The 21,023-nt window shown below is 50.2% G+C and overlaps 1 protein-coding gene across 8 annotated transcripts in view; it reads right to left on the bottom strand.

Annotated features, from left to right (window-relative positions):
• The window catches only part of GRK5 (G protein-coupled receptor kinase 5), a 251,195-nt gene that overhangs the window by 65,092 nt on the left and 165,080 nt on the right, over positions 1–21,023 (bottom strand). For 6 of the 8 annotated variants that reach the window (XR_002524477.2, XR_002524476.2, XM_021943740.2 and 3 more), the window contains exon 3: positions 13,083–13,195. Coding sequence is in view for 2 of the 8 variants with exons in the window: in XM_021943740.2 (XP_021799432.1) it covers positions 13,083–13,195 (113 nt within the window). In the remaining 6 variants the exon portion in view is untranslated. Of the gene's footprint in view, positions 1–12,058; positions 12,143–13,082; positions 13,196–21,023 lie in introns of those variants that run through there. The other 2 variants (XM_021943742.2, XM_021943741.2) reach the window with 2 other exon arrangements.

The following is a 21,023-nucleotide window of genomic DNA, read 5'->3' on the forward strand; positions in this document are numbered from 1 at the left end:
ACACGTGCCCACACACAGATACGCCCACACAGACACCCACACACCCACACCTACCCACACACAGATACCCCATACACAGACACCCACACCCACACACACTCAAACCCACACACAGACACCCCCACACACAGACCCACACACTCATAGACACACACACCCACAGATACCCACCCAAACACCTGCACCCCTACACACACACACAGACACACAGACACCCACACACAGACACACTCCCCGCATGGAGTGCTGATGCCAGGCTCACCCTACATGGCAGGGGATTATTATATCTACACGGTAGGTATTATTAGTTCCAATTTGCAGATGAAGAAACTAAGGGGTCTGAGAGGTTCCAATACAGCACAGCTAGCAAGCAATAGGGCCGCCATGGCGTCTCCAAAGGGGCTGAGCACTCTAGAGCCAGCTGCCTGCTGTTTGCCAGAATGAGAAGCACCCAGGGTCCTGCCGCCCCTGGACAGCCCGCCGTTGGTCTGGCACCATGGGAATGTAGCCAGACTGCTCTGCAGGACCCAGGCCCTGGGCAAATGGCCGGCCATCATTTGGGGTAACTCTATACCATCCAGAACACTAGATTTGCACTGTACCAAAATACAGCTGTGAAGGTGGCTCTATTTAACCAAATGGAGGCCTGGGGCTCACTAATCAGCCTCAATAACCAGCTAAAAATACTCTTGCTGTGGGTACTAAAACCCGCGTTAAAAAAACAACATCCCTTTCAGGTCAGCTGCCTCCTGACAGAGGCCCCGCCGGTGGACGGGCATGCAGGTGGCAGCGGGAGCACACGGGGACAGGCCTCCCCCGCTGGGATCAAAAGGCCTTTCTCCGAAGAGTCTGTGCCAGGCCACCACTTGAAGAGCATTTGTGTTGGGAGGCGGAAAACGGATGGAAGGCCTCCAGCTGGGCTTTTCACACTGATTAAGACACCTAGTGACAGGCCATGTCTCCACAGTGACTCCCTGAGGGGAGTCCTGAGAGGCCACCTACAGAGGAAAGGTACCATGGTGGCTCCCCTGGGTGGGCCGAGCTCAAGGCAGATCACACTCCACAGGACTGGGGCCACCCCAGGAACCACAGCTCAAGGACACCCTTGCCCAGGTGGTGGGAGAAAGCTTCAACCAGCTGAAGCCAGCAAACATAAGCAGCAAGTAAGAGTTTGTGCCAACAACCCAGAATTTTACAATGAGATGTAGCTCAGGAAATAGCAGCCAGACAATGATTTCAATGAAAAGAAAGGTAAACCGTATGCAAAGAATGCCCTCGTGACCTCCATCTGCAAGAGAGTCCCTTCCAACCAGAGAGGGAGATGGGCCTTGTGCCCTCCCGGAAACACAGGCCCCTCTGCTGTTCTGATCATTTAAAGCTCTCTTGGCCAGGTGCGGTGGCTCACGGCTGTAATCCCAGCACTTTGGGAGGCTGAGGCGGGTGGATCACCTGAGGTCAGGAGTTCGAGACCAGCCTGCCCAACATAGGGAAACCGTGTCTCTGCTAAAAATACAAAAAATTAGCCAAGCATGGTGGTGGGTGCCTGTAATCCCAGCTACTTGGGAGGCTGAGGCAGGAGAATTGCTTGAACTCGGGAGGCGGAGGTTGCAGTAAGCTGAGATTGCACCATTGCACTCCAGCCTGGGCAACAAGAGTGAAACTCCATCTCAAAAAAAAATAAAAAAGGCCCTCTCCCTGTCCAGAGCTCCATTCCAGGGTGCCAGGGAGCATCCACAACCATCCATAATCCAGATACGTGCCAGGTGCCAACGGGGAAGACACCACCGAATGAGCCTTCTCTCTGCATTGTGATTTATGCCAAACACAGAGGTGGCCTTTGTGGGGAGATGCCGCTCTAACACAAAATGCTGACTATTACATTGAGCTTAAGGAACAAAGAACTTTTGCTACATCTGTGCCTCCCAAAGAGTGGAAACATCTATGTGCATCTTAGTTTACAGCCCTAATACTTCATTCTCTTGGCCTGCCCTAATTGCATCATCAATCTCGGAATTTGCCAGAGAAAATATGTCCTGGCTATGAAGACACATTTCCTTCAGATGCTTTTTAGAACCTGCCACGTTTTCAAAGAAGTCGGCCCCGGTTTAGAAAGGGCAGTCTGGGCTGAATTCCTCTCGGCCTTGGACTAACTTTAGATGTCACCTCCTTCTCCCAGGAGACCTTCTCCTGCCCTGACAGGAAGATGAAGTCAGAGATGCCGTGAGGTCTTGCCACCTCCAGCTTCTGTAATTATCGATGTGGTCAGCTTTTCCAGAGTCCTTGAGGCAGGGACAAGTGACAGGCCTGGTCAGCACAATGTTCACCATGCACCCCGCCGGAGAAACACCGGGATCCACCCCACGGCCCCAGCTTCTCATCTGTGCTGACCACGTGGGCCGCCCCTCCAGAGCCCCTCTAGCCCTCTCCCACCCTGCTGTGGGGGTGGAGCGGTGGGGTGGTTTTCTGCTGGCTCTGTCCCCGCCTGGGCACCACAGGCTCCTGGACCCTGTTCTCCAGGCCCAACCCCTGTGGGCAGCCTTCTCCCACGATCCCGCATCAGTCCCTTCCCTTGGCCCTGGAGGTCAGCGGGTGGTGGAGGCTCAGGGATGCTGCATCAGCAGCTACGGATTTCCCTCCCCTGCCCACGCTTTGCAAATAGGCCCTCGTTAAATTCCTCCATTCACACATGGGGCTGGCCATCCGTTTTCTGCCAGGACCTGGCTGATGCCCTGCAGGGTGCTTCAGACGGGTGGGCACTGGCCTTGCTTCCTTTCTGCTCCTCAGTGAGAATGGCGAGCAGTGCATGAAGGGTGCGTCCCCCAGGGGCCCCAGGGTCAGACGGACCTGGTCAACCCCAAAGCCTGTGCCCGCCCTGGCCAAGTGTTCTGTAATCTCTGGCTCCCATCTGAGTGGCCTTCTCAGGCCCCAGTCAGGAGGGATTCACTGGCCCAACTTAGGGCAACAGATGGGTGGAACCAGAGAAGGGAGGGAAGAATGGACTCCTGTCCACGTTGGGTGGAGAATGAAAGTGGTAGGAGTGACCCCAGATTTCCTGAGGTACCACAGCCACCAGCTTGTGAATCGTGGCCTGGCCAGAGGCAAACACTGAATAGAAGGCAGGAGGGAAGGGGGCTGCATCTCTCCATATGGTGGAGGGGACAGGCTCGCCTCTCTTAGAGGGAGAGGACACGTGCACCCCTCTCAGGGGAAGTGATAAGCTCCCTGGTGGCAGAGGGTGACATGGTTTGGCTGTGTCCCCACCCAGATCTCATCATGAATTGTAGCACTCACAATTCTCATGTGTTGCGGGAAGGACCCGGTGGTGGGAGGTAACTGGATCATGAGGTGGGTCTTTCCGGTACTGTTCTCAGGACAGTGAGTAAGTCTCACGAAATCTGATATTTTGTTTGTTTTTTGAGATTTTGAGATGGAGTCTTGCTCTGTTACCCAGGCTGGAGTGCAGCAGTACGATCTCGGCTCACTGCAACCTCTGCCTCCTGGGTTCAAGTGATTCTCCTGTCTCAGTCTCCCAAGTAGCTGGGACTACAGGCGCATGCCACTGTGCCCAGCTAATTTTTGTATTTTTAGTAGAGATGGGGTTTCACCATATTGGCCAGGCTGGTCTTGAACTCCTGACCTTGTGATCCACCCATCTTGGCCTTCCAAAGTGCTGGGGTTACAGGTGTGAACCACCGTGCCCGGCCCGATCTGATGGTTTTATAAAGGGCAGTTCCACTGCACATGCTGTCTTCTCTTGTCTCCCGCCATGTGAGACGTGACTTTCGCCTTCCACTATGACTGTGAGGCCTACCCAGCCACGTGGAATTGTGAGTCCGTTAAACCTCTTTCTTCTGTAAACTGCCCAGTCTTGGGTATGTCTTTATCAGCAGCCTGAAAACGGACTAATACAGAGGGGCTGTCCCATCCCGCTTCCTGTCTGCCCCATCACTCGTCTCCTAAGAGCTCAGCCCTGAGTGGCTGCCCCCATCCTCACCCCCACCAGCTGCTTTTCCTCCTTCCCTCTCAGAATTGTTTCTCTGTCCCCACATCCAACCAAGGATCCAAAGGCTACAAGGAAAAGTCTTTAACTTTCCCCATTACTCTTTTTGTTCTAAGTGAAAAGAATCCAAGCATAACCTAGTTCAACAAAACTGGAAGCTCCTGGCTCCTGGAATCTGAGGATGAGCTGAACCAGCTGGGCCCAGAGCCCAGAAACCAGGGACACAAGCACTTCTGGAGCCCCCATCATCTGTGTGTTGGGGGGGTGTGTGTGTTCTCACGATCTCTGGGTGCTGACTGGCTTGTTCCAGTGTAGGAAACATGGCAGTTTCCAGTTCCCAGGGTTTTTATGTTAAGCTTTCTCTAGCAGGGAAGAACTTCCCCTTGAGGTCATCAATTCCAGGGAAAGGATTTGTTGGCCCGCCTTGGCTCACAGACTCCCTCCTGCTCCAGTCAACTGCAGCTTGGGGGTGACATCATTAAGAACATGGCAGCTTCTAGAACAGCCACGTCATTTGGGAATACGGGTGGGGCACCCAGGAGACTGGATGATCCCACAGACGTGCACTATATAAACCCATTTTAGAAGTGGCACTTTTTCAAGATAGCCCTGCTCCCGGGGTCCGGCTTCCTAGCTGTTCTGACAGTCTCTATGTGCATCTGAAAAACTATAAGCACCCTCCACTCTCCCCATTTTGGAGGATCACACCAGTGAGAGAAAGACGAAGACAAATACTGAATTCTCATAAACAACAGAAGCAGAATACTTAGCCCCCGGTGAGGCAGAGTGGATCATTTCACAGTAAAATTTCAAATGATCAGGCAGAGGTGACAGGTGACAGCCCACTAATTTTACGTCATCTCCTATAGTCTAGGCTAATTAGCAGCTAGGAAGGTCTCTTAGCATTTCCTATATGAGATTTCATTTGTTGTAACCTCATATTTGTAGTTGCCTGCCTCCAAGGTGGCCTTCAGTAATCCTTGCTTTGTTATTCATGCTCTTGGAAAGTCTCTTTCGATATGAAACAGGGCTAACCAGTGCCACCAGTATGATATTAGGGAAATAGTGTGCATGCTCTAAGGCTAGGTCATAGAGGGCACTGCAGCTCCTATCATGCTCTCTTGGATTGCTCACTCCAGAGAAAGCCAGCCATGTTGTGAGGGTACTCAAGCAATCCCACGGAAAGGCTCCCTCCTCCCAACAGCCAGCGCCAACCTGCCAGGCATGTGAATAACTGTGGATGCAGATCCTCTGGCCACGGTCAAGCCTTTAGACGCCTGCAGCCCAGCCAACTTCTTGACATCTCACCTCATGAGAGACCTTGAGCTAACAGCACCTCACGAAGCCATGCCCAAATTCCTGACCCACAAAACCATCACGTAATAAAGATTGACTGTTGTTTCAAGCCACTATGTTTTGAGGTGAACTAATACTGCGTGGGCCTCAGTGGCTCACGCCTGTAATCCCAGCACTTTGGGAAGCCAACGTGGGCAGATCACTTGAGGTCAGGAGCTCAAGACCAGCCTGGCCAACCTGGTGAAACACTATCTCTACCAAAAATACAAAAATTAGCTGGGCGTGGTGGCGCACGCCTGTAATCCCAGCTACTATGGTGGCTGAGGCACGAGAATCGCTTGAACCCAGGAGGTGGAGGTTGCAGTAAGCTGAGGTCGCCCCACTGTACTGCAGCCTGGGTGAAAGAGTAAGACTCTGTCTCAAAAAAGAACAACAACAACAAAAAACCCAAAGCTAACACTGAACAGATACTTCAACTTGTAGCTGGTGCTGCTTAATTCACTTCCCAATTTTCCTTGGCCAGGTGCAGGGGCTCATGCCTGTAATCCAGCACTTTGGGAAGCCAAGGTGGAAGGATCACTTAAGGCCAGGAGTTCAAGACCAGCCTGGGCAATACAGTGAGACCCCATCTCCTAAAAAAAAAATGTATTTAATTAGCCAGGCATGGTGGCCTGCGCCTGTAGTCCCAGATACTTAGGAGGCTGAGGTGGGAAGATTCACTTTGGGTCCAGGAGTTTGAGGCTACGGTAAGCTATGATCATACCATCATACTCCAGCCTGGGCAATAGAGTGAGACTCCATCTCTTGGGAAAAAAAAACTTAATTTTTTTTAATCTTTCATTTAACCAGAAAGCAAGCTGCACAAGGGCAGGAACTCAGTTCCCCTGTTCACTGTGTTCTCCCAACTGCTGGAACAGAGCCTGGCACACAGGAGTCACCCCATAAATATACACTGGGTGGATATGGTTCTCTATCTGCCAAACATCCTCCAATCCCAAAGAGGAGAGACCAGAACACATTAAGTCTCACCCAAGTGTGGAGACAAGATGGTTTCAAATGAGCCAGCACGTGGTCAAGGCTCCCGGGGAACAGGTTAGAGAGAAGTCCATCAGTCTCCAAGATGCCCAAGACCCTTTGGCCTGTGGGGGCTGACACTAGCCTAGACCCTCTTCAGTCCCCTGACCTGCTGGGCAAGCTCTTTGCCCTCTAGAGACCAGATCTAGTCATGGCTTAGGTCACTGACTCCATTTCTTGCTGAGAGGGCAGCTGGCAGTGGCAGGAGAAAAGTCTTTCTCAGGTTCCTGGAAGACCCTTGACAACCAACACAAAAGGCCGAACTCCCCCTGCAGTCTAGTAAATGATGCACCAACGGTTCTGCTACCCAGAAAATCACCTGGGCTCTCTTTAAAAAACAGCTGCCGTCTTCCACTTGACTTGAGAAATGCAGACATTAAGACTGTGCAGAAGGCCGGGCGCGGTGGCTCACGCCTATAATCCCAGCATTTTGAGAGGCTGAGGCGGGCAGATCACTTGAGGTCAGGAATTCAAGACCAGCCCGGCTAACTTGGTGAAACCCCATCTCTACTAGAAATACAAAAATTAGCTGGGTGTGGTGGTGCGCACCTGTAATCCCAGCTACTCAGGAGGCTGAGGCAGGAGGATCACTTGAACCCAAGAGGCGGAGGCTGTAGTGAGCTGAGATGGCGCCACTGCACTCCAGCCTGGGTGACAGAGTGAGACTCTGTCTCAAATTAAAAAAAAAAAAAAAAAATACTGTGCAGGAGAGGAGCCTTTCCCAGGGACTACATCAGAGTCCAACGAGGACAGGTTATTTTTAAAAGCTCCACTTGGTAGAAATTCAACAGAGAGATGGGAATGGCATGGATGGCGCTGGCCAAGTCAGGCAGCACCCGGGGCGCTACTGTAACACCAAGGACACCGCCACCTCCTCCCTCCTCTGGGTTCCAGTCAGGATGGAAGAAAAAACGGACCTTAGACGAGAAGTTACGCCAGCCCTGGAAAACTCAATAAAGTCTCCGTGCGTAAAAGAGGTGTTCCAGAGGCTGGTCATTTGACGTCAAGATGGGCGATGAAAAAGTCTCGCTAATTTCCAGGGATGCACATGAAAACGCAGAGGGGATGGGGTCGGCCTCTCGTGAGTGGCAGCTTCATTAGGGCAGATGTGAAGAGCATTGGACGCGCTGACGCAGGGAGCCAGACTCACATTTCCTTTCCAAAAAACAGCTCTTGGTACGGGCCCAGAAAGAGGGAACGACGGCACGACCAGAATGAAAATGGGCATCCACTGGATTTTTTTTTCCCCCTTTTCAAACTGACTATAAGTGTCTAACAAAACACGTGGCTGGAAAATTCCACCGGCTCCTAGGCTTAGCCTCACCCTGCTCTGCCTCATCAACTCTCTAGATGGCTCCCAAAGCTGCTGCTGCCTCCTCTTTTCCAAATGGGGAGCAGCGCTTGGTCCGGGGCATCTTTTGTCCTCACGCTTCTCCATCCACGTGGATTTGTTTCCTTGGTGAGCTCCTCCAGCCCAGGGCTCTCTAAACACCAGCTCTATATATGTTGACAACTCCAAGGCTGGGCACAGAGGCTCATGCCTGTAATCCCACCACTTCGGGAGGCCAAAGCAGGCAGATCACTGGAGCCCAGGAGTTTGAGACCAGCCATGACAACATAGTGAAACTCTGTCTCTACAAAAAAATACAAAAATTAGCCGGGCGTGGTGGCGTGTACCTGTAGTCCCAGCTACTTGGGAGGCTGAGGCAAGAGGATCACCTGAGCTCGGGAGGCAGAGGTTGCAGTGAGCTAAGATCACACCACTGCACTCGAATCTGGGCGACAGAGTAAGACTGTGTCTCAAAAGTAAAAAATTTTTTTTAAAAAGTTGACAATTCCCAATTTTCCATTTCCAGCCCAGACCTTTCTCATGAAGCCTGACTTGAATACCCATCTCCCCTGGAGCTTCTCCACTCAAGCATCTGGTAGACATCCCAAGGCACATGTGCCTGAAGCGGAGCTCTTGATTTTCCCCACAGGGTGACCTTCCCACAGCCTTTTCCTAAATCCATCTTTCTATTTGTTCAGGTCAAAACTTTGAAGTCTTCCTTAACTCTTCTCTCATCCCCAGTCCATCAGAGAATACTGTTAACTCCACCTTCCACACAAGTCTCAAATCCAACCACTTCTCACCACTGCCAGGGGCTACCATGCTGGCTTGAGCCACCAGCTGCTCTCACCTGGACTGCTGCAACAGCCTCCTAGCGGATCTCCCTGCTCCCACCTCTGCCCCTCAAAGCCTGCTCCCAACATGGAAGCCAGAGGGATCATTTAAAAACCTAAGGCACAGATGGGCATGGTGGTGCACACCTGTATTTGCAGCTACTTGGGAGGCCAAGGCAGGAGGATCACTTGAGCCCAGGAGGTTGAGGCTGCAATGAGCTACGAACCCACTCCTGCACTCCAGCCTGGATGACAGAGTGAGATCCTGTCTCATTAAAACAAAACAAAACAAAACAAAACAAAACAAAACAAAACAAAACCCCAAGTCAGACCACGCCACTGCTCTGCTAAAAACCCTCCAGTGGCTCCCCTATTTCTCTCAAAGTCAAAGTTCTCTGATGGCACAAAGTCCTACATGATCAACTTCTCTCCTACCCCCTCTGCCCTTCCTCCCTCCCCTCCAACTGCAGACACTCGTGACTTGTCACTTGACTAACTCCTCCAGCTCCTCCTGGTCCTCAATCAAACGTTGCCTTTTCAAAGACTCCTATGCTGACCGTCCTACTTCATGATACAACCAGCCTCCCCATATCCACACTCCCAACCTCCTTTAACCTGCTCTAGTTCTTCTTTTTCCATCCCAGTTCTCACCTTCAAACATTCCATGTTATTGGCTTATTATGCTCATGGCCTCAGAGGCAGCATGATGCCGAGGAAGGAGCCTGGACCGGGAGCCAGGAGACCTGAGTTCTGGGCCTACCTCTGCCCCTCACATGCTCTGTGACTTTAAGCAAGTCACCAACCTCCACTGGGCCCAATCTGAGCATCACTCAACTGCTCAGGTGTGGCATTGCGGGCTGAGGACCATGGGCCACATCTGTGCCACCAAGAGGCTTGGCTAGTGGAGGAACAGGCACACAAAGCCCTCAATGGCTACATTCACTGAGCCTCAGTGCTATTCCAGACATGGTTCTGAGCAGTAAGAACTCATGTAGTCTCTACCTAACACCTCTCCCATCATCAGATACAGCTATATCCCCACTTACAGATGAAGACACGAAGTACACGAGGGGTTAAACACCTGCCCATGCATGGTCTCACCAAGGGATGGTGGCAGAGCCACGATGTCCTGGCATCCTCTCTCTGGAGACTGCACTCTCCATCAATGCACCTCTGCCAGCATGGGGCAGCAATGTGGCTCAGGTGCATGTGAGAAGCAAGCACCCACAGCAGAGGGGCACAGGAGAAGAGACAGGAAGAGGGAGATTGGGAGGACCTCTGTGAACAGGGGATAGAAGGACAAGCAGGCATTTGCCAGGCAAATGGACTACGGGGAGGATTTCAGGCAGGGAGGCCTGAGAGAGCTAGGGCCAAGAGGCTTGAACTCTCCTGGTAAGTCACAAATGCTAGAAGTGGGTAGTGAGGCCAGAACACAGGGCTGAAGAAAGACTCTGGGAAGGCCAAGGGTGAAAAGGTGGGCAGAAGCTGATGCTGGAAGATCTGGTAAGTCAGTTTCAGAACCTGGACTTTATCCTAGATGTCATTACTTTCTAACCCTGGACCCACACTAAACCCCTGGGAGATTTGAAAAATGCCAGTAGGTGTTAGAATTGATGGCTAGCCTAGTGGTAATAAGCCTTGTGCCAAACTATGCCCTGCAACTACTGTGTCCCAGTAAAAGGAATCACAGCTCCTCCAAAAAACAATAGATCTAGTATAAGATGAGCCCAGAACCTTGCGTCATATCAGACAGCAAGGAGACTACTGATAACTGCTGGAGTCCAGCCAGGGACTCAAAGCCAACCTGCAGATGCCCCCACTAGCCAGGGATGAGACCATGAGCATCAGTCAGGATAATGACTACGGTGCAACAGTACACACGCAACATGTCTAAAACCATGAGTTAAAAACTCTAATTAGTTACTGCTACTAGAGGATGGTAGTGAACCAGTTTGGTATTTTAGAAACATTAATGCGAGAAAAGAATCAACCATTTCCTCTATGAACTTTACCACTAGGTCACCACATGGTCATCAAAAGGAAGTGCCTCTGTTGGCAAACGAAGACGGAATGGCAGAATTAGAATGTTGCCATGTTGCAAGTCCTTTTTAACTAACAGGTTCACATACAGACTAGCAATAGCTGCTACCATTTCAAAAAGAAAGACAACCACATGGTATATGCCCCCTGATGGAAGAACATGAAACCACTGAGGAAGTCGAATCCCACTCCACACACAAAAAGGGAAACTGAATTTGGTCAAGCTTCTACATCCAACTAGCAATGCATAAGAAATATAGAGGATCCTGGCCAGGTGCGGTGGCTCACGCCTGTGGTCCCAGCATTTTGGGAGGCTGAGGCAGGTGGATTACGAGGTCAGGAGATCGAGATCATCCTGGCTAACACAGTGAAACCCTGTCTCTACTAAAAATACAAAAAAATTAGCTGGGCACAGTGGCGGGAGCCTGTAGTCCCAGCTACGTGGGAGGCTGAGGCAGAAGAATGGCATGAACCTGGGAGGCGGAGCTTGCAGTGAGCTGAGACCGCGCCACTGCACTCCGGCCTGGGTGACAGAGCGAGACTCCGTCTCAAAAAAAAAAAAAAAAAAAAAAAAGAAATATAGAGGAGCCTGTTAAATGACACTTGGGGATAAGAATACAAAATTCAGACTGTGGGGAGCTTTTCTGTAGGAACAACACATGTATTACAAACGGGGATAGATGGTTAAGGGGGAACCTAGAGTAAAGAAAACATCAACCGATCACAATGTGTGGACCTTATCCAGACCAGTTCAAACAAATACACATAAAATGTACGAGAATGCTGGAAATCTGAATACTAACATTTGATGATAGTAAAGAATTTTTAAAGCTATGATAATACTATTTTTTAAAGAGCTCTTATTCAGAGATACATACTGAAAAGTTCACAGATGAGATAATATATGAAATTTGCTACAAAATGTTACAGAGTGGAGGATGGAGGAATGGATGAAAGAAGATTGGCCATGAGTTCATAATTGTTGAGGTGGGGTGAAGGGTGCCTGGGGGTTCATTACACTATTCTGTCGACTTTACTTTTTATAGCTTGAAATTTTCCATAATAAAAAGTTATAAAAATACTAGGCCCCACCTCCAGAGATTCAAATTAATTGGTCTGGGCTTCAGCTCAGGCTCTGGTGTGTTTTTAAGGCTCCCCAGGTGTTTCTAATGCCCAGCCAAGATTGAAAACTACTGTAATCACTCATACAAGAGGCGCCAAGAATCTGCCCGAAGCCCAAGGCACAGCCTCCCTTAAGCCCAAGGCAGAGCCTGCGGAGGGGAGGGAGCTGGCCTGGGCGGGGTCAAGGAGCCAAGCACATGAGCCTTGATCAGGTTGGGGAAGGATGAGGAGGGGAAGGCATTAAAGAGTGCAAAGATTTCAGTCTCGGGTGACTGTAGGGTGCTGGTCACTGAAACAGGTAATGTCTCAGGGCTGGTAGCTTTGGGGTCCTGGGAGAAAGTGCTGAGTGCATTTGGGACTTACTGACTTTAAGGCGGCCTTTGTGACTTCAGTGGAGATGTCCAGTGGGCAATTTGGTTTGTGAGTCTAGAGATGCACATCGAGATCCTGAAGCAGATACAGAGACTTGAAATCTTAAAGGGTTGTCCCCCAAACTGAGATAGAGGTCGGGATGGCAGCAGCCAATGGTGGCATGAGGGCTTTTAGGAAACAGCAGCCTCTTAGCCCCTGCACCTGGGGGAGAGGGGAGGGGCCTGGATGACTTCACACCCTTCATGACCGCTCCCCATTCCTTCTTCTCCCCTCTTGTCCTCCTTCCTCGGATAAAAACCCAAGGGCAGTTGGCTGAACCAAGGTGCCCAGGCTTCCTGGGCAGGTGCAGAGGAACTCCTGACTATTCCCACAACCTGTCTTAAAAACCCATGCAATCAATCAACATTTGTTAAACAAATGCATAACAAGCACATCCGAAGGAAGCCTCCATGGTGTCAGGCATGTCATCCATGCCAGAGCCCAGTGGAGCCATTGGCAGTCAGACCGGCTTGACAGCCATGCGCTTCATTTGACATTTATTGAGTGCCCATAGATGCTGGGCACTGCATGAGGCAGGTGTGAACAGGATGCCAGCCCAGGGTCCTGCCCTCAGGGAGCTTGCATTCTAATGGGGAAGCTGACAATAAACAATTGTACAAACTCACAAAAGCTGTGGAATTCTATAAAATGGGTTCTCAGCTGGAGGAAGGGGCCACCAGATCCAAGAGCTAGGCCTAACTTCCCCAGGCCCTGCCTCCCATAATAACCCAGACTTCCAGAATCAAAGAGCTGATAGGGCTCCACTTTATAGCAACAGCAACTGAGGTCCAGAGGGGAGGGGGCCCACCCAAGGTCACCCATGAGTTTAGATCCTGAGACAATTTTGCATTCCTAATCAAAGTCTGTAGTGGGAGTTTTGTAAGCACTCTTCTAAACCATGAGGTCTATCTTTTCCTTTGAGCCAAAACAATCACTGATCACAGAGGACCACACGACCACAGGAGCAGGAACTTACCACGGAGTCCAGGAACTGAATGTAACACTCCAGCCCAGGCCTGGTTTCACAAAACTGCCGGAAAAGCAGCCTCCCGATTGGCTGCTTGTCACATAAACTGCAGTAATCTCTGTCTGGAGACAAGAAAAGAAGAATGTGATGAGACCCAGGAGAAGGCCAGGCAGGGCCTTCCTGTCATTCGCTCACCTGGGCTCAGAGCCCCAGATGGATGGAGTAAGGTGACTGGCAAACTCTCAGAACCCCTTCTTCATTTCATGGTCTCTGCAGACTCAGAGAGATGTCAGTGTAGAAGAAGGCACCAGTGACAACCCAGCCTCCACTCCCCACTCCACGCCCCCGGTCCAATGCTCTGATTTCTGTATGGACATGCCAGCAGTTCTGGGGACTGTGATTCCATCTCCTTGGTGGCCATTAAGCACATCACATTCTCTGATTACAGTGACTGCAGGCCTGTAATGTAAGCCAGTTGAATCAGAGTGGACCGCAGACTGCTTGGGAACACTGGAGCAGAGGCGCTCTCTTCCTCTGGAGGTCATGGTGAGTGGGTGTGAGGCCAGGTGCTGCAACAGTGTTCTTGACACTGCAAGAGAAGCCGCTATGAGGATGAGGCTGACACATCAAGGAGGTGAGAGCTGGGAAATTACAGGAAGTAGTAGTGTTGGTGCCCTGGTGATGTCATGAATCTCTGGATCAAACCATGCCTGTAGCTCAAACCACATCTGAAAAGCTGATTTATGAGACAACACATTCTCCTTGTTTAGGGCAGTTTGAACATTTTTAGAAATTACTTGTAATTCAAAGCATCCTAATGGATACATTTTTAAAAAATCATTTTTGCCCAACTGGAGAAAAGCCCAGTCTTAGGACGCTTCAAATTATGAAAACCCTGCCTTTTCCAGTTAGGCACTAAAGGCACGGAGACAGGAAGTCACCCGCACTTACCCACTCAATAGCCAAGAGGATTCGAAAGAGCAAATACTGCAAGACTCCCACCAAGAGGCCCAGAGACCACGGTGCTAGCCAACAATTTGCTGTGTTACTTCAAACCATTCACTTGCCCTCTCTGGGCCTCTGTGTTCTCTGAAAACCAGAAGGGCATGCTGTAGTTGGGATGGGGGCCCCTTCCCTTTTGGTTCTTCCTGCAGTGATGCTAAAGCCTCTCCAAGAAGTTCTCTCTGGCCCGGAAGATACTCGAAGGAACCACTGAAACATGCTGCCTCGGGCTCTCTGGAGCACCGAACACTAGGCCATCGATTTTGCAGCTGCACGGGACACAGTCGGGTGAGTTCATGGGAAACTGGGAAGAGGGCGATAGAGCCTGGGAAGGAGAGCAACTTGGGGGAAAGGGATGACTACAGTCTACTTGGTGTAAAGGAGGTAAGATACCAGCCCCCTAGAAAGGATTTCTCTTGAGATATGCCAGGCAACAAGGGGATATGAACACAACCACTGCGCTAGCACACTTGGATTCTTAGTCTCAAAATGCTTATCCATAGGATGTAAAGCTAAGGCTTGCCCGCAGGGAGGATCTCGTGGTAGCTGTGAGTGTGAGTGTGGGCTCCAGAGCGAAACCACCTTGGTTTAAATCCCAGCCCATTGCTCACTGCCTGTGTAACCTGGGGCAAGAGGCTTGACACTGCCCCTCAGTTGTCTAGTTTGTAAACTGGGGACGGTGAGCGGACCTAACTCCTAGGACCGTCCTGAGGAATTAATAAGACAATACATAGAAAGCACTCAAACCAGACGCTGGCACATTAATAAACCCCATTTCTCATCGTTATGGATGTGATCATTGGTCTGTTCCATCTCCCTTTCCTTTAGGGAACCTCCTTTCTCCCAGTCTGTACCAATTCAACCCATGCCTCTGAATCTAAAAAGGGAGCTGAGACCTCCCACGCTACGGAGACAGGCACGTGACTCAGTTATAGCCAATCAAAAGGCCTCTGTCTCCTGGCCACAGTGCTAAGGTCATGGATAGACACGTGACTTAGTCATAGCCAATCAGAGGCCTCTCTCTCTGGCCATGATGACAGGTTCAAGGGTGGCCATGACTCAGTTCTAGCCAATCAGGTCAGGGCCTGTGATCCATGGGGGCCCTGGAGTCCTCCCAGGGCTTTTGCCAGAACTTCCAGGAAAGATACTGTCTGTTCCCTGGGATGCCAGGAGGGTTTTTCGGGATGACTGCTCAGCCGAGGGCTGCTGAGACTGCCTTCCCCCACGCAGCGAGAGCCCACGGAGGACGCAGCCGGCATACAAGCGGAGCTGAGCGGAGAGAGGAGCCCTGAAGGCAGCCCCTCCCTCCCAGGCATTTATTCACCGAACAGGGACACGGGGACACGGCGACATGGCGACACGGCCTCAGCACTCCACTGTCTGCCTCCTGGAATGGAAAGAGCCGCCGCCAGGCCCACTTCTTTCATGGGTAACCTGCCTGAGGGCAGGGTTTTTTCTGGAGGAGTTCGCCAGATCTAAGTAGCATATGTAGAAGAAGGCACTCTAAAACGTTTCATTCTATCCCGAGTGAGTATTTGGATCAGCGTGGATGAGCAACCTGCCAAGTCCCCTCTTGGCCCACTCCCAAATGGTTTTGTGGCTCCAACTAGCCCTGGACTGCAGCCTAAACTCTGCCCTTCAGCCGTGGGCGCAGTCTACACCGCTCCCAGCACAGATGGTTCACAAATAGCCACTTCAACAAGCATTTAGCCTCAGTGTATGCCAGGTTCTGACGGGGAGGGGTACCTAGGGATGTGGTCCCAGCCCGCAGGGAGGTTGGACTCAGACTGGAGAGGTCAGCAGGAGTGTGTGTGGGTGAATAGACAAGATCTCAAGTGACAGTAATAAAATGTCAAGCTAGATGAGTGTGATCATCAGCCACAGTAGGGAACCTGGTCTCAGCGCCTGTGACAGGTCTGCAGCCTGCACCTGTTAGCACAATGCCCTGCAGATACAGCCTGCATTCCCGTTGCCTCCCACTCAACACAATCCCCCAAGGGGAGGAAAACAAACCTTTGCATCTTTTCCCAATCAGCCGAGTTTTTCCCAGCACAAACACAGAACCAAAGTACCTTGTGTCAAATTCCATTTGTAAAGTGGAAGTACCTTGTGTCAAATTCCATTTTTATTCAATTATGGGAGAGAGCACCATGCTGCTTATGTGATTTAAGCAAGGTACCCCTCTACCCCCACCTTTTCCAAAAGCAGTTTTGAGATTTCGTGTGCCATATTGTGATCCCTTAAGGGTTCATCTGACAGATTCTTTTTCTCTCCATATGGCATTTGCTGTCAGTATGGAAACAAGGCTGTTATAAACTCACAGCACAGTAAACACCATGCGATTCCGACACAAGCTGTCAGCACCTCAGTTCCGAGCCTCTCCCAGCTGTAGAGAGGATCCCAGGAAAAAAAAAAAAACTACTCGTTGGAAGCCTAGAGAGAAATAAAAGGACCAGTAATGATCTTTTTAGATTTTCTTCTTCACCTCAAATAAAGATCAATGGGCCCATTTTCTGAGCAAGCACACACACAAAAACAAAATCATCCCCAGTGCAACATTTGCAGTTCCTATAGAAATGGATAAGGAGGCCACAGAAGAAAGAATACGAATTCGGGAATGATCAAGGAGACAGGAGGAGGCACAAATCAAAGTTCTTGATGTATCAAGAGTAAACCCGAGGTATAGGTTGCTTCTACAAAGTCAATGACATTGAAATTGGAAGCATGAAAAGCTCTACAATACATGCTTGGAGTGGACCCTTTCTGATCTGTTTCAACAGAAGCTGGCAATGTTGCTGAAATCCAGCTTGGAAGGGGGCCTGCCCACAACCTTTCTCCCAAGTGTGGTCTGTTGGGGTTGGTGAGGAGAAACACCTAGGACAAGGGCAGAAGACTTTTCTCTCTGTCTCCAAATCTCTTTAGGGGTGGGAAAACACTGGGATGCTGTACACACAGGCACACACACTGTCCACACACACACACGCACACACATGCACACACATGCGCACTTGCTCTTCTAGGATATGGAACTCCGGCTTTCCATGTGCCTCATTGATCTTTTCCTCCAAGCCAGAAAGAGGCTGCTTTATGTAAGACATCTGGGAGTAGCGGCCAGGCACGGTGGTTTATGCCTATAATCCCATCACTTTGAGAGGCCGAGGCGGGCGGATCACCTGAGGTCAGGAGTTCGAGATCAGCCTCGCCAACATAGTGAAACCCCGTCTCTACTAAAAATACAAAATAATTAGCCGGGCGTGGTGGCAGGCACCTGTAATCCCAACTACTTGGGAGGCTGAGGCAGAAGAATGGCTTGAACTTGGGAGGTAGAGGTTGCAGTGAGCCAAGATCGTGCCATCGCAAACCAAACCGGGGAAAAAAAAAAAAAAAAAAAAAAAAAAAAAAAAAAAAAAAAAAAAAAAAGACATTAGGGAGTAGGGTATGGGGAGCTCCTCGGCCCCTAAGTACCCACAAATCATCCAGCCATTCTAACTTTGTTATATTGAGTCCTTCATTCACTCAACAAATTCTCTTCCAAGGTCTCTTGCTTTTTGATACTGGAAGTTTCCTTTGATGTTAACGATTTCTTCTTGAATCAACACATGGGGATATGTGGGTGGATCAGTGGGAAGAGACATTTATACCCACTGACAGGTTACTGATCCAGCGACAAGTTTGGAATTAACAGCTGGCCAAGAATGGAGGACATCATCCCTGTGATGTGACATTTGGAAGAGGAAGGTGACTGGGAAAGGGGAAGGGTCTAGAAAGCCCATCATAAATCCCAGGGCACTGAGCTGTGCCCTTAACTAAGGAGCCGAGTGCCCTGGGAGGAGTTAGGCCCGCTTATGCACACAGGAGGGTGTTGGGAGATCTACTGGGAAGGAAAGCTGGACTCTCAGGTCTAGGAGTTTGGAATGGATTCAGTGTCTCACTGGTAAATCAGTAATTTAGAGCAAAAATGATTCATGTACAATCCACAGAAAAGGGGGAAAGAATGGGGTGGTGGCAAGTCTGAGACATTTACAGAGGAAGTCATTGGTTTGGGAGCTATTGTGGCCTGCGGGCTCAGGCCCCGGCTTTTGGGCAGGGAGGGTACCAGCTCCTGCAGCTGGGAGCCTGCTTTGGCGAGCAGCTGGACTGAATTGGCTTCAAGAAAACGACATGTGTTGTTTGTTTCTTCAAGGGATCGACACTCCCCATCTCCCCCACAGCTGGCCCGGGAAGGCGGGATCGCCACACCTTCCTGCAACACACTGAATTCCAGCCTTGCATTCAGACAGAACCATGTCTACCCAGCAGGCAGTCCCTTTAGCAAGGTACCAGACACTTGCTTCATCCTTGTCCTTAGCAGTTTGCTCACTGGCCAGCGTGAGAGGGAGGCACATTCATGGATAACACTGGAAAGAGAAGCCACATAACAATGTCTACATAACAGAACTGCATAAGTCAGTTGGGAAGTGTCCTGGAAGGTGTCATGGCAGAGGGGGCAAGACATCCTCTCATGATGCTGGGTCAGTTTCAGGGATGGTGCCCACGGAGAGCACACTAGAATACGGGAATGGGCAGGCAACGCAGGCAGGGGGAGAAGCTGAGTCCAGGTGAAGAAGAGGGAAAAAGGTCAAAGCCAGAGAGAATGGGGCTTGAGGTTGGGAGGAGGGGCAAGGAGAAGCTACAGTGGGCAGGTGAAACCTCCAGGTGAGATGCCAGGAGGACCTGGAGGGTGTGCTGAAGTGTGGGAGAAGGTGAATTAGGACAAGAATTCTGGGCTAGGTCTGAGACCGCCATAGGATGTCACTGAGTGGACCTTCAACACTGGCTTAAAGAAAACAGACAAAGTGGTAGGTCACTTAGGGATGGGAGGCAAGGCGTGAAGCGGCGATAACCAGCAAGTAGTGTTAAGTGAGTGGCCCCCAAGTGTATTAGGCCATTCTTGCATTGTTATAAATACCTGGGCCTGGTTGATTTATTAGAAAAGAGGTTTCATTGGCTCATGGTTCTACAGGCTGTACAGGAAGCATAGCACTGGCATCTGCTTCAGGAGAGGCCTCAGGAAGCTTTCAATCATGGTGGAAGGTGAAGCAGGAGCAGGCATGTCACATGGCCAGAGGAGAGCTGCGGGGGAGGTGCCACACTGCAGCAACCAGATCTCACAAGAACTCACCATCACCGACAATGAGGGATCCGCCCTCATGACCCAAACACCTCCCACCAGGCTCCACCTCCAACATTAGGGGTTACATCTCAACATGAGACTTAGGCAGGGACAAATATCCACACTGTGCCAGCAAGTACACTTCATTGGTAACGAATGTAACTGGCTGAAAATCCACATGCTAAGACACATGCACATACAATAAGCAGCCCATGTCTTCGGGGCCTGGGCAGGACAGGGCTGACACCTGCCAAGTTGTCAGCCAATAGAGGGTACGTCAACCAACAGAGGGCACAGCAAGACAAAGGGCCCCTGTCCTCACCACCTTCACCTGGTGAGGTTTGAGTGCTTGGGAGAGACCTTGCTTGCCTCTTAGCCTATTCTCATTACAAGCCACTAAAGATACCACACCCCAGGCCTGTTGCCAAGGACACCATAGTGGATGAGCGCTGGGCAGGGGTTGGTCTCAGCTCTGCCATCAATTCTCTGTGTAACCTTGGACAAGTCACTTCCCCTTTCTTGGTCTCAGTTTCCTCATCCATAAAATAAGAGGATTCAAATAATAACCTCTAAGCCCCTTCTCAACCTGGAAACCTTCCTGGGGTGCCAGCTTCACATGCAGATGATTACAGGGACTTGGACCAGATTCCAAGGTCAACCTTGGAGGTCAGTTTTAACCAGGATTCCAAAACCTGTTTCCATCCAACCCCAATAGGGATTCCTGATCTGGCATCTCACCCCCTGGTTCTAAGACAAGGGTAGGCAAACTTTTCTGTAAAGGGCTAGTAGGAGATATTTACTACTAGCCATATGGTAGTAGTTTGAGGGCCATATGGTCTCTTCACAACGATTCAGCTCTGCTGTTGTAGCGAAAGCCTCCACAGACAATACGCAGGCACATCGTCTTACAGGACTTCACTCGATTGTCTTTTGCAGATCTTGCATTTTTTATATGAAGTGAAGGTTTGTGGCAACCCTGCATCAAGCAAGTCTGTCCGCACCGTTTTCATTTCCCAACAGCACGTGCTCACTTCCTGTCTCTGTGTCACATTTCAGTAACTCCCCAAATATTTCATAACTGTGAACTCATCCCACCTGGGAGCCTACTGAAAATGCAGATTCTCATTCTCCCCACCCCACTTCAGACCTACTGTATTAGTCTGTTCTCACGCTGCTAATAAAGACATACCTGACTGGGTAATTTATAAAGGAAAGAGGTTTACTTGACTCACAGTTCCACGTGACTGCAGAAGCCTCACAATCAAGACAGAAGAGCAAGGGATGTCTTACATGGCGGCAGGCAAGACAGAGCATTTGCAGGGGAGCTCTCCTTTATAAAACCATCAGATCTCATGAGACTTATTCACTATCATGAGAATAGCATGGGAAACATCCACCCCCACAATTCAATTACCTCCCACCAGGTCCCTCCCATACATGTGGGAATTATGGGAGCTACAATTCAACATGAGATTTAGGCGGGGACACAGTCAAACCATATCACCTACTGACTGAATCAGAATTTCACTGGTGGGGCCCAGAAATCTGTGTTTTAACATACTCTCCAGTTTAAAGCAGTGCTTTTCCAACTATCTAAGGGGAAAAAAAAGTTTTTTAAATTTCCAATCCATCACGGACTGATACTTCTGTAAAACTCATATCGTCCACAACTTTCCATGTCAGTCTGACAATAGCCAACTCCTTTATAACCTGTTCCACAAGATGAGTCCGCTGATCACACACCTGGATGCTACGGCCACATTGAATTGCTATAAGTGTTTCTAAGCATCTCTGTA

This window comes from Papio anubis, chromosome 11 (assembly GCF_008728515.1).
Source record: "Papio anubis isolate 15944 chromosome 11, Panubis1.0, whole genome shotgun sequence".
NCBI lineage: Eukaryota > Metazoa > Chordata > Mammalia > Primates > Cercopithecidae > Papio > Papio anubis.